Source organism: Arachis ipaensis, chromosome B09 (genome assembly GCF_000816755.2).
Source record: "Arachis ipaensis cultivar K30076 chromosome B09, Araip1.1, whole genome shotgun sequence".
In the NCBI taxonomy this organism is placed as follows: Eukaryota; Viridiplantae; Streptophyta; class Magnoliopsida; order Fabales; family Fabaceae; genus Arachis; species Arachis ipaensis.
Genome location: NC_029793.2, coordinates 3,421,851 through 3,434,512, shown reverse-complemented (window position 1 = coordinate 3,434,512; position 12,662 = coordinate 3,421,851). Strand labels below are relative to the sequence as shown.

General features: G+C 34.3%; 1 protein-coding gene and 1 long non-coding RNA gene across 2 annotated transcripts; one reads left to right on the top strand and one right to left on the bottom strand.

The window, feature by feature from the left end:
* On the bottom strand, positions 7,444–8,633 carry LOC107614859. The gene is made up of 2 exons (XM_021110692.1): positions 8,481–8,633; positions 7,444–8,379 (listed from the first exon to the last, which is right to left on the bottom strand). The coding sequence occupies exons 1-2, from the start codon at positions 8,631–8,633 to the stop codon at positions 7,444–7,446; spliced, it is 1,089 nt and encodes a 362-aa protein (XP_020966351.1).
* Positions 10,989–11,485, top strand: LOC110267283. The gene is made up of 2 exons (XR_002354710.1): positions 10,989–11,107; positions 11,204–11,485. It is a non-coding gene; the product is annotated as an uncharacterized LOC110267283 (long non-coding RNA).

Genomic DNA, 12,662 nt, shown 5'->3' with positions numbered 1-12,662 from the left:
CATGAGGTACAGTGACATTCTCTGTCTTAGTGCGTACACTAACTCTATAATCTCCAACTCTGACTTAAATTAGGAACAGTAAGAATTAGAAGAAGAAGAAGATGATGAATAAAAACTACTAAAGAAGAAGAAGATTATACAAAAATAGAATCAGTAAAAGGAGGAGAAAAAAAGAAGAGAAACTGATGATGAAGAAGTAGAAGAACCGAAGAAGAGGAGGAAGAGATAAAATTGGAAACAAACAAAGGAGAGAAACACTTTTTTTAATTTTAATTTTGTATTCAAAATTTAAAATTTAAAATTTTAGGAATGTGTGTACATGTAAATTGTAAAGCAAACTGAGAAAGGGGGGTAAAAAAATTGGTTACGGTCATGAAAAGTGTGGTGTAACGAAATTAGTTTGATGTAGGAGTGTAATATAAGAGTCATGATGATTGAAGGCATTCAAATTTTGGTGGATGAATACATATAATAGAAATTGAGAATAAATCTGGTAAAGGACACGTAGAAATTTCACTATGAGAATAACCTTCTTTTCAATGTATGTTATAGGATTAAAACAAGGATAAATAAGACTCATGTTATTAGCATGATTACACTTCTCTTTTATAATTGACTAATATACATTAATACCTCTAATTAGATAAGATGTTGAGTCTCACTAAATTTAAACTTGATTAACAAATTTAATATATTTTTTTTTTTGCTCTTGTCTAATTAACAATTGAATCTAATATTGAAATTTAAGTTCGAATTGCCAAAAATTTAGAAGCTAACTTGAACTTGTAAATAGACTCAAATAGCATGAATATAGATAAACTACAAATGAATTGTTAACTGGCTTGTAATGCAAATAAAATGCAGACAAGGTTGAAAGAAAACTACAACAAAATTAGTGGATCATTTTTTCTATCATTTATTTATTCGATAATACTAAAGAGATAATATTTAAAATTATTTTATATAATATAATATTTATAATTTTATACGTATAATATTTATAAATATATATTTATTATATTTAAAATTACATAATTATTTTATTTAATAATCATTAATAAAATTAAATAAGATAATTTTGACTATCTAAATTAGTTTTTATTGTTTTTTTAAATATTATTGTTATTTGCTCATATGCTTTATTTAATGAGTTCCTTCATTCCGCAATACTTGCCTTCAATTATTGTCCTGCCCAGTCAAAAGAAAGAATTATTGTCTTTGTGCTTATCTTTTAATTTTGGGTTACCTTAATTTAATGAAATTATCATGTCTTAAATCAATAAGAATTAGACTTCGTTTGAAAAACTTTAAAAGATATTTTTTAGATTTTTAACTTATAAAAAATTACGGTAATATTATTTAGTATAATTTTTTAAATATATCTTTAACTTTCAAAAAATTGTTTAAAAATTTTGAAAAAATAAAAAAATTTAAATTTTGTCATTTTCAAAAAATTATTTTATCATTCTTATTTATTAAAATAACTTTAAAACAAGTACTTTTATAATAAAAATTTAAATACAAAATAACTTATTTATAAACTGTTTTTTAAAAACTACCAATGAGTAATAGTTCGAATGGCATAGTCTCCCCATACTCAATTAAGAGGTTGCGGGTTCGAGTCTCCTATCTTTGGTTAAAAAAAAAAAAACTGTTTTTAAAAACTACAAATAGGACAAATCGAGGGCGAGTTCACCTTCATCAACAAGAACCTGCCTTTTAACCTTAAAGGCGAACTCGCGGAACTTTTGAAAAAAACAAAGATTTTTTTTTTCTTTCACTCCTGCCGACATACCAGGAATAAATTCAGACCTGATGTCTTACCGACTAGTCGTAAATCCCAAAGCCAAGCCGGTAGCCCAGAAGAGAAGAAAGATGTCCGCTAATTGAATAGGCGAAGTTAGGAAGAAAGTCACAAGCTTGCTCGAGACCGGTTTCATTCGGGAACTACCTTACACTACTTGGCCGGCCAATATTGTGTTGGTAAAGAAGGCAAACGACAAATGGTGAATGTACGTCGACTACACAGACTTGAACAAAACTTATCCAAAAGATGCCTTTTTCTGTCAAATATCGACGGACTGGTGGATCCTGTCAAATATCGACGACGGCAAGGCGGCGCGACAGCGAACTAAATACGGCTGGGCGAGACAGGTGCGGTGGCGTCGCGACGGCAAGTTGGACGACAGTGAGGCACGACGCCGATGCGGTAGCCCTCTCCCTCATCTTCTTCCTTCTCTCCTCGTCTCCCTCACTCTCTCGATCTCCATCTTTCTTTTCTTTCTTTTCTCAGCTCGTGGGTGTGTGCTGTGAGAAAGAGGGTGTGATGGGAGTGAGGGTGTGTGCAGCAGTGAGAGGTGAGTGAGTGTGTTACAAGAGGGTTAGGGTTTGATTTGAAAAAAAAAAGAGAATAAGAGTATTATAGAAATTTTACAAACAAATAATAGAAAGCATTTTGCGGTACACACTTTTTTTTGTCTAAGAAATTTAGATGCAAACCAATGATCCGTGGGTCACACTCACATTACACAGACTCTTATTATTAAATGCCATAACTATTTTTTAGGATGTATGGTATACCATTGTTGATCGGAAAAATATTTTCGATAAAGGTGAATTGTTCAAATCGATAAAGTGGTCTAAAACATAAGCAGTGATACATGTGTAAGCGTTAGATGGAGGTTCTTAAGACGGATTTGATTTTGAGGCTTCATGATAAATTGAGCGAGTCAAATCGAATGCAATATCTGAACGAGTAGTTATAGTAGTGAAGAAGTTAAGGTTTTTTCATCACGCGAGGAAATTATTGGAAATATGGACAATCAAAAGGCGGGAACAGTTACCAAGGAGAAAGCATTTGAAATTTTAAATTTATAGTTAATTGTAATTAATTGTAATTAATTGTTGATGAGCGGATATTTTATACGCTTTTTGGGGTTAATTTCATATAGTTTTTAGTATGTTTTAGTTAGTTTTTAGTCTATTTTCATTAGTTTTTAGGAAAAATTCATATTTCTGGACTTTACTATGAGTTGTGTGTTTTTCTGTAATTTCAGATATTTTTTTGGCTGAAATTGAAGGAGCTGAGCAAAAATCTTATTCAAGCTGAAAAAGGACTGCTGATGTTGTTGGATTCTGACCTCCCTGCACTCAAAGTGGATTTTCTGGAGCTACAGAACTCGAAATGGCATGCTTCCAATTGAGTTGGAAAGTAGACATCTAGGGCTTTCCACCAATATATAATAGTCCATACTTTGCACAAGAATAGACGACGTAAACTGGCGTTCAACGCCAGTTCTCTGCCCAATTCTGACATCCAGCGCCAGAAAAGGATCAAAAGCTGGAGTTGAACGCCCAAACTGGCACAAAAACTGGCGTTCAACTCCACAAATGGCCTTTGCACGTGGATTGCTTAATTCTTAGCCCCAGCACACACCAAGTGGGCCCCAGAAGTGGACCTCTGCATCATCCATCATAGTTTACTCATTTGTTGTAAACCTAGGCTACTAGTTTAGTATTTAAACAACTTTTAGAGACTTATTTTGTATCTCAGGACATTTTAGATCTAAACTTTGTACTCTTTGACGGCATGAGTCTCTAAACTCCATTGTTGGGGGTGAGGAGCTCTGCTGTGTCTCGATGGATTAATGCAAGTATTTCTGTTTTCTATTCAAACACGCTTATTCCTATCTAGATGTTCATTCGCGCTTAACTGTGATGAAGGTGATGATTCGTGACACTCATCACCATTCTCAACCCATGAACGTGTGCCTGACAACCACCTCCATTCTATATCAGATTGAATGAGTATCTCTTAGATCTCTTAATCAGAATCTTCGTGGTATAAGCTAGAATTGATGGTAGCATTCATGAGAATCCGAAAAGTCTAAACCTTGTCTGTGGTATTCCAAGTAGGATTCAAGGATTGAATGACTGTGACGAGCCTCAAACTCCTGAAGGCTGGGCGTTAGTGACAGACGCAAAGGGATAGTAAATCCTATTCCAACCGGATCGAGAACCAACCGGTGATGAGCCGTGCTGTGACAAAGCGCGTGAGCGTAGTTTTCACTGGAAGGATGGAAGGTAGCCATTGACAACGGTGATCCACCAACACACAGCTTGCCATAGGAGGACGTGTGTGCGTGAACAAGAAGACAGAGGAAAGCAGAGATTCAGAAGACAAAGTATCTCCAAAACTCCAACATATTCTCCATTACTGCATAACAAGTAACCTTTAATCCATGCTCTATTGTTTATTTGCAATTCAACTGATAAACATAATTGACTTCCTGACTAAGATTTACAAGATAACCATAGATTGCTTCAAACCAACAATCTCCGTGGGATTCGACCCTTACTCACGTAAGGTATTACTTGGACGACCCCAGTGCACTTGCTGGTTAGTGGTACGAGTTGTGAAAGGTGTGATTCACAATCCGTGCACCAATTGTCGATTACCAAAGGTAGATTATAAATACTGGGAAGCCTTAGGAAATTAGGGTTGGAACTTCGTTTTAGAAATACACTCAAGCACATTCACATCTCCAGAGAATTTCTGAGTCTGCATTCGAGTTCAATTTCTGTAGGGTTCCTTCTATGTTTTTAATTTTTCATTTACATTTTTCTGTAAACTCTATTTTTCAAGTAAATTTATCTTTTAAGCAATCTTTAATTTTCATGTTCAATTTACATTTCAGTACCTTTACTTTTTATGTTTAAGCTCTTTGACTCAGTTGAAGGTATTTTATTGCTTTGTTTAATTTTAACGTATCTTCTTCGTTTTCAGTTAATACTTTCTTTTCAAAAACTTTATTTTATCATCTTTTATCTTAAATTACATAATTTAATTTGTCTTTATTTCCAAATCCCATCTAATCGAAGACACTTTGATGCACTTCTAAAAAACTGGTACCTGCAAACAGGAGTAAGTTTCGCTCCCAAACCACTAGATATCGAACCACCATCAATTTGCTAAAAATTGACAAAACAACAATATTTCAAGAGCAGCGAGAATTAATGGTCCATGTAATAGAGCGAGCAAAGAACATCCATCCTCAAACAGCAACCAAATGAGTTCTTCATCACTATACCCTTCAATTACATCCTCAGCAAACAGCCCCTTTAGTTCCCTAATGTTATCTCCTACAACTCCGTACAAATAGTTTGCTGCTTCTTGCTTGTTACCATTACAAGGAGCTACTTGAGGAGTGCTACACATACAAGTCATTTGGTTTACAAGTCATACAAGTTGGGAAAAACTTAACAAAAAGCACGCTGATCCATATACGATTTCCATGGCATGCTTTGCGTTCCTCCTTCTCCTCCTCCTCTTCCTTCTTCTTCTCCTTCTTCTTCTCCTACTCTTCTTCTTCTTCCTCCATGAAAACGAGTTTCTTGCCAAATTTGATCTTCTTCGTGCGTTCTCTCTTTGCCTTTTCATTCGTTGTTTTATCTGCGTTTATCACTGGTATTCTTGCTTCGTTTTTTTTTTTCGATTTTTATGGTTTCTGAAATCAAGCTTTGAAATCATTTTGAAGATAATGGAACTTCAGAAATACACCCAAACGATTACAGAAATACACCCAAACAATTACAGAAATACACCCAAAGAATTATAGAAATACACCCAAACGGTTACAGGAATTCACTCAAACGATTATAGAAATACACCCAAAGGATTACAGAAATACACCCAAAGGATTACGAAAATACACCCAAAGAATTTAAGAAATACACCCAAAATTCGTTGAAGTACACCTTATGTATAGTTTAGAACTCTTTCTCTTTCTCCTCCTCATCTTCTACTGCTTCTTTTTCTTCAAAAATGATTTCAGAGCTTGATGTCAAAAAACAATGGAAATCGAGAATAACGAAGAAAGAAAACAGAGAGAAAAGCACGTAAATGAAGAAGGAGAAAGAGGAGGCAAGAAACAAAAGAAAAGAAAAAGAAGAAGAGGGAGAGGAAGAAGAACGTGCAGCAAGAAGAAGAAGAAGGTGTAGAAGATGAGGAGGAAGAAGATGAAAAATGTGCAGTCAAGAAGAACGAGGAGAAACACGACGATAAAGATGAAACACTTAAAAAATGAAGAAGAAGAAGAAGAAGAAGAAGAAGAAGAAGAAGAAGAAGAAGAAGAAGAAGAAGAAGAAGAAGAAGAAGAAGAATGAGAAGAAAAATAGGAGGCATGGAGAAAGAAAAAGAAGAAGAAATAAATGACTTGTATGGGAAAACGCTTGTATGTGGAGAATTTCTCTTTTCTAAAATACTTTTTCATAGTTTATTAAAGGCTGAATTTTGGTGTTCAAAAAGTACTTTATTACCAAATCTTTTTGTCTAATGTCATTTTCTATTTTGTTAGTACGTATAGTTGTAAGAACCGAACCGGTGATCGAACCGGTCAGGTTACTGGTTCACTGATTTATTGGTTCAATCGATAAACCGCTGGTTGAACCGATAAAATCGGTTTTACGTAAATAAAAAATATAAAATACTAAAAATAGTCATAAACTTAATAAATTCAAAATACATATCTTTAGTTCTTCCCCAACATTTTAAAAACAACCAAGTTTCAAAGTTTAAATATAACTAATACAAAGATAAACATGAAATTAGTTAGTACTAGTACATTAGTATCTTAATTAAACACAATAAGGATAACAATTCATAAACTAAATCCAAGGAGTGATTTCGAAGTCGGCAAGTTATTCTTCATCTGACAAATGTGGGGCTACATCCTGATTGGTTTCATTTTGATTTGCATTTTCCACAGAATTATTAGCTCCATCATCATCCCGATCATCTTCCAAATTCAATTGATCTAGCATTATAGATAATGTTTCACAAATCAAGATAAAAAAATAATATAAAACATGTTATAAGGCATACGAAAATCATAGTTGATCATAATTCATAAATAAATAAAAGCATACCTAAATCATCTAAAGGTGATTGAAGAGACATATCTGCAAGATCATTTCGTAAAGCATCAACTTCTTCAGGAGTTAAAAATGGTGGTGAATCTTCCAGTATCCATTCCGAATGATCCTCAAATGCATCAAGACAAATTGGATCATAAACTTAGTTTCTCATTTGGTTCCTATGTTATTAATATATTTCGTTACTCATGTGATGATTAAGATTTTAAAATAATGCTTTCAACTTAAAACAATCAAGAAATTACATTTGTTGTAACCTTAAGTTGTAATGAACATAAACAAGATCATTAAGTTTTTGATGCTCTAACCGATTCCTCTTCTTTGAGTGAATATGTTCAAAAATACTCCAGTTACGCTCACAACCTGAAGAGCTACAAGTTTGGCTTAAAATACGAATAGCCAACTTTTGCAAATTTGGTGCTCCACTACCATAAGATTCCCACCATTGATCTTAACATAAAAAACAGATAAATAATTTAACACAATCATAAATATCACATAATAAATACATCACAATCGTGAAAGACCAAATTTATGAAGAAATTCACTTGGCATAACAGTGGTTCGTTCACGTATTGCAGAGGGTCTTCCAAAATCTTGCTCAGCATTCTTAAAGATCCTCTTCTCACTTGTTAGCTTATAATTCAGTACAGGATCATCATAAGCATATTTTTCAATGACATCCAACAAGCCAGAAATCGTTTGTTTGTGCTTTTTAAATTCTTCAGCATTAAATCGAAAAGCTGGATTTAACCAATAACCAGCGGCATGAAGATTTTTCTTAAGTTGTGCATCCCAACGGGTATCTAAAATCTTCAAATAAGGATCAGCAACCCTCTTTCTTTTCTGAAACCTCTTCGCTATTTCTTCCCTAGCCTTATGATAAGCTGAATAAAGAAAACCCATGGCAGCTCTGTCTTCACTATCCACAATACGTAAAACACGAACAAGTGGCTCAGTAAGCTTAACAATATCAGTGCATTGACTCCAAAATTTAGAATCCAAGACTTGATCCACAAATTTCTTAGCTTTGGCTTCTTTGGAGTAAGCTGAGCTTGTCCATTCTTTAGAGGTCACCATAGCTCTCAAAGGATCCTTTTGAGCTAAAATACTTTGCAAAGCAATGAAATTAGTAGCAAACCGAGTTGGAGCTGGACGAAGTATTTCCCGTCCACCTGTAAACTTTCTCATCAAGAACAGTGGATAGCAATGATTATAGATATACTTAGTGATCATTGAAGCTTGTGACATAGTTTGACTCACTTCTTGCAACTTCCCAATATCTTGAAACATCAGATTAACACAATGAGCTGCACAAGGGGACCAATACAATTTAGGAAACTCAGCCTCCAACAACCTTCCCGCAGCAACATAGTTTGTAGCATTGTCCGTTACAATATGCACAACATTCTCAGGACCAACAAACAATACAACATCCCAAAATAACTTAAACAAAGTTTCAGCAGTTTTTGAGACATTAGAAGCATCAACTGACTTTAGAAAAACAGTTCCTTTAGGATAATAAACTAAAAAATTAATCAAAGTACGCCTACAACAATCAGTCCATCCATAATAGTGCATCCAGTTTGCTTCCAAATCTCACGATAACTATCAATCATTTTCCTCACATCCTCAACTAATTTACTCAACAAATACCCACGGACTCTTGGATAATTTGGCCCTTTATACCCTGCACCCATGCTTGCAATAGCCAAGGTTGTCAAACTCACGAGTCTAGGTAAACTCGTGGAGCTGACTTAGACTCGACTCGTAGACTCGACTCGTAAACTCGTATGAGTTTACCTGTTATATTTTTTTTGTAAAAAATATATATATCGTGTATAATATATATGTTTACTCAAATATAGGCATTAAAACTCAACAATTTCAATATAAAAAAACTTAATAAATTTACATAATACTATAATTATAACAAATACTCTAGAACACACATTCAAATCCTTCAGTTATTACATAGTTATCCACTAACAGTTGCAAAGTTATCCACTATCAAAGTGGGTAAATTCAAATTTGAGATTTCAGAGTTTCAGACATTCAGATTCAGTAACAAGTAACAATTAACTAACACTAACAAGTAACAACTACAAATTACAAGAAGTAGCAATTAAGAATAGACTAAACTAATACTAACAAGTAACAACTACAACATGCAGCAATTCAGTAACTATTTTTTTTTTAAACATATCTAAATCTGAATGAATGAATGGACTAGGCTCAGTTGAGGAACCAGGCATTGCTGTGCTGTGCAAGCAGACAAGAACGAACGGCGGCAGAGTACACAACTAACAGGCAGAGGACATGACGAACCGGTAGAGAATGCAACGAACAACGGTAGCGTGGCGACGGCAGAGGCTCCACGAATCCATGAGCTTTGATGCATAACAGAGTCAATAGAGAGCAGAATGAGAGAGTGAGAATGAGAGAAAAGCAGAGAGAGAGATTGTGACGAGCTATTTGGAGAATGGCAAATGGCGAATGGCGGCGAGGGATAGGCAAACCACGAAGAGGGTTTGGAGAAGAGAGTGACTGAGTGAGTGCGGCGAGCAAAGTGAGGGATTTAGCTGTTTAGGGTTACGTTCATATGTTGCTCCCTTTTTCCCTCTTTTTTTGGGGCCCAAAACGGCTCTGTTTTTGTGAAAAAAGGCCAAACAAAGCAAACTCGCTGACTCGCCCGTAAACTCGCGAGTTTGGCCGAGTTTATGCGAGTTTATCGAGTCTACCCGAGTCTACCCAAAAACGAGTTTGTGTCTGAGTTAACTCGATTCTACTACCTAAACTCGTAAACTCGTACGAGTTTACGAGTTAACTCGAGAGTTTGACAACAATGGCAATAGCATCAATCATTGGCTGATAATAAGCTGAGTTAACCGCATTAAATGAAACAGAGGCATCCATCATCCATTTCACAATAGCAATATCACACTTCTCCACTATTTCTTTGCTTTGAAGAACGCTTTTGATAGTTGGTTGAGCTCCGGGTGTTGTTGCCGATGGAAAATAGGATTGTAAACCTTTGACTTGTTTTCCTTTTCTAGAGATAGGTGCTGGAACCCTGGATTTTTGTTGTTGTTGCATCTCATTACGTTCGATCTCGTCAAATTCTCTTTCAACATCATCACAAGCATTATAACTTTCTGCATATTATTCTTGAGTTTTTCTTTTCTTGCTTCGAAGCTTTTCAATGCTTTGATGGAATTGGTGTCTCACTGCAGCTGGCACCTTTCGACAAGACTCAATATCTCCTCCTTTTCCAGCCAAATGAAGCTTAAACCGATGAATTCCTCCACCCCTAATAAGCTTCTCACAATATATGCATAGCAAAATTGTTTTTCCAGACTCCATGGTTTCAAGCATTAGTCAACAAGCATATTCATCCCAGAACAAATCAACAAAACAACAAGTTTTCACGTTTTCAACAAGCATATATAACACAGAATAAATCAACAAAACAACATAATTCATATTTCATAGATTCAAGCTTTCAACAAGCATATTCATCCCAGAAATTTTAAGTTTTCAACACATAATAGAATAACATAGGAGAAGTGCAGTTTAAGGTTGCTGGAGAACAGAGGAGAAGTGCAGAACAAGTGAACAACATTATTCATAAGTCATAACACTGTAACTGTGTAACAGCAAGAAGTGCAGAACAGACTACAGAAGAGAACTGGAGCTAACCTGTTTGACAGAGCAGAAGAGCGCGGCAACGGCGAGGGCGAGGGCACCGGCAATGAGAGACAGCCGCGGGTCTGTCCTGTTCGGCTGTTCCTACTTCCTTAGTTCCTTCACCTTCAGACTTCGGAGTTCAGACCGGCGGTGAGACGAAAAAGACGACGACGGACGGCTGGCGGCGGTGGCTGGGTGAGTGACTGTGACAGAGTGAGGTGAGATGGTCACCAATCTAGTTAACAAGTATATATCAAATATTAAATAATAGAAATATCGTTTTGAACTAAATAATTTAATTTTGATTTAATATCTAAATTTTGTTTAACATCAAACACAAACTTTCAAATTTTTTTATTTATTAAAACGAATTTCGAATTATATATAGCCCCTTCATTTCCTTGGAGTTGCTCACACTGCACTTATAATAGAAAGATGGCTAAATTAACTATAGCAAAAAAATTGTTTCTTCTTCTTTTGGTTTCAGGTTCATCTTTACTTTTCTTAATTTTTTTTCCCTTATTGGAATATATAATCATTTTCCATGTTCTATTGAAATATAAAATATGTTGATATTATGTAGGGGTGTTGATGACAACTCTAGTGATTGGAGATAAGAGGTGTGAAGATGTTTGGTATGATGAAAGGGTGAGTTATAGCCTGCACAGGTCCAAATGAGGAGATTGATGCATCTGTGTACTGTCACACTTTCATTGTCAACACGTAGTATAAATTTTAGTGGCGTGACAAAAATTTTCCTACTTTGTTACCAAGAAACTTGTTTATGGGTTTATGAGAAAATTGTTTATTCCCCCAGACGTGGGGTTTATTTTATAAATAAAAAAAGTTTGTGTTGAATTGTTTATTCCATTTTCTGCATCACATCCCATATGCTTGTGTCTATAGTCTAATTAATCTATCCTCATCAAACCATATATATTCCACTTTTCAGATGGACCATGGTGAAAAAAATTATAGCAACTTATAATAGATTTATGATAACAATCCTATAGCTCAGTACCTCTTTGTTTCTCCCATTGTTTTAATTGGATATTAGCATGAACTGTATGTGTACAAAGATGAAATTAAATTAATTAATTAATTAAAGTTTTGGAGAAATTATTAATTATTATATATATTTTTATCCTTCTTAATTATGATATAAAGAAATATAATTGTCACTCACGGTATACGATAAAAAGTTTTGGAGATTACCTATAAAGAAATATAATTGTCACTCACGGTTTATGTGCGACAAAAGTTTTAGACATTAATTAAATTAAATAAAAGCTTGCTTTTGAATTATAATAAAGTTAAAGAGACCAAAATTTGAAAAGATAAGAGACTCGAACTCATAACCTCTTAATTGAGTATGGAGAGTCTATGCCATTTGAGCTATTACTCATTGGCAAATTTGGAAAGATATGTGACTCGAACCCGCGACCTCTTAATTGAGTATGGGGAGTCTATGCCATTTGAGCTATAACTCATTGGCTTAAAATTTGGAAAGATATGTGACTCGAACCCCCGACCTCTTAATTGAGTATGGAGAGTCTATTTCATTTGAGCTATTACTCATTGGCCAAATTTGGAAAGATATGTGATTCGAACCCGCGACCTCTTAATTGAGTATGGGAAGGCTATGCCACAGACATTTAAATCCCTAAAAATTAAAAAATAGTAAAATACAATTAAATCCCCAAAAAAAAATTGGATTTATTGCTATTGTTATACAAAAAATCAGTTTTATTTTAATTTGTTAAAAAATTAAAAAATAATCGATTCATTAATACGTCAAATAATAATGCGATATGTAAGCGTCCTTACAAAAAGACGTTTTACACGTCTTTATAGAAGTATTCCCTAAAGTTAATGAGAAGGATATTAGGACAAATACTAGAGCGGAAAGAATGCAATAATTTGCCAATTAGTAAAATTAATGAGATAAAAAATAATTAATTTAAACCGTCTAAATTTATTTTATTTATTATTTATTTATTATAAAATATATTAAATAAAATAAAAAATAATAAACTTTAATA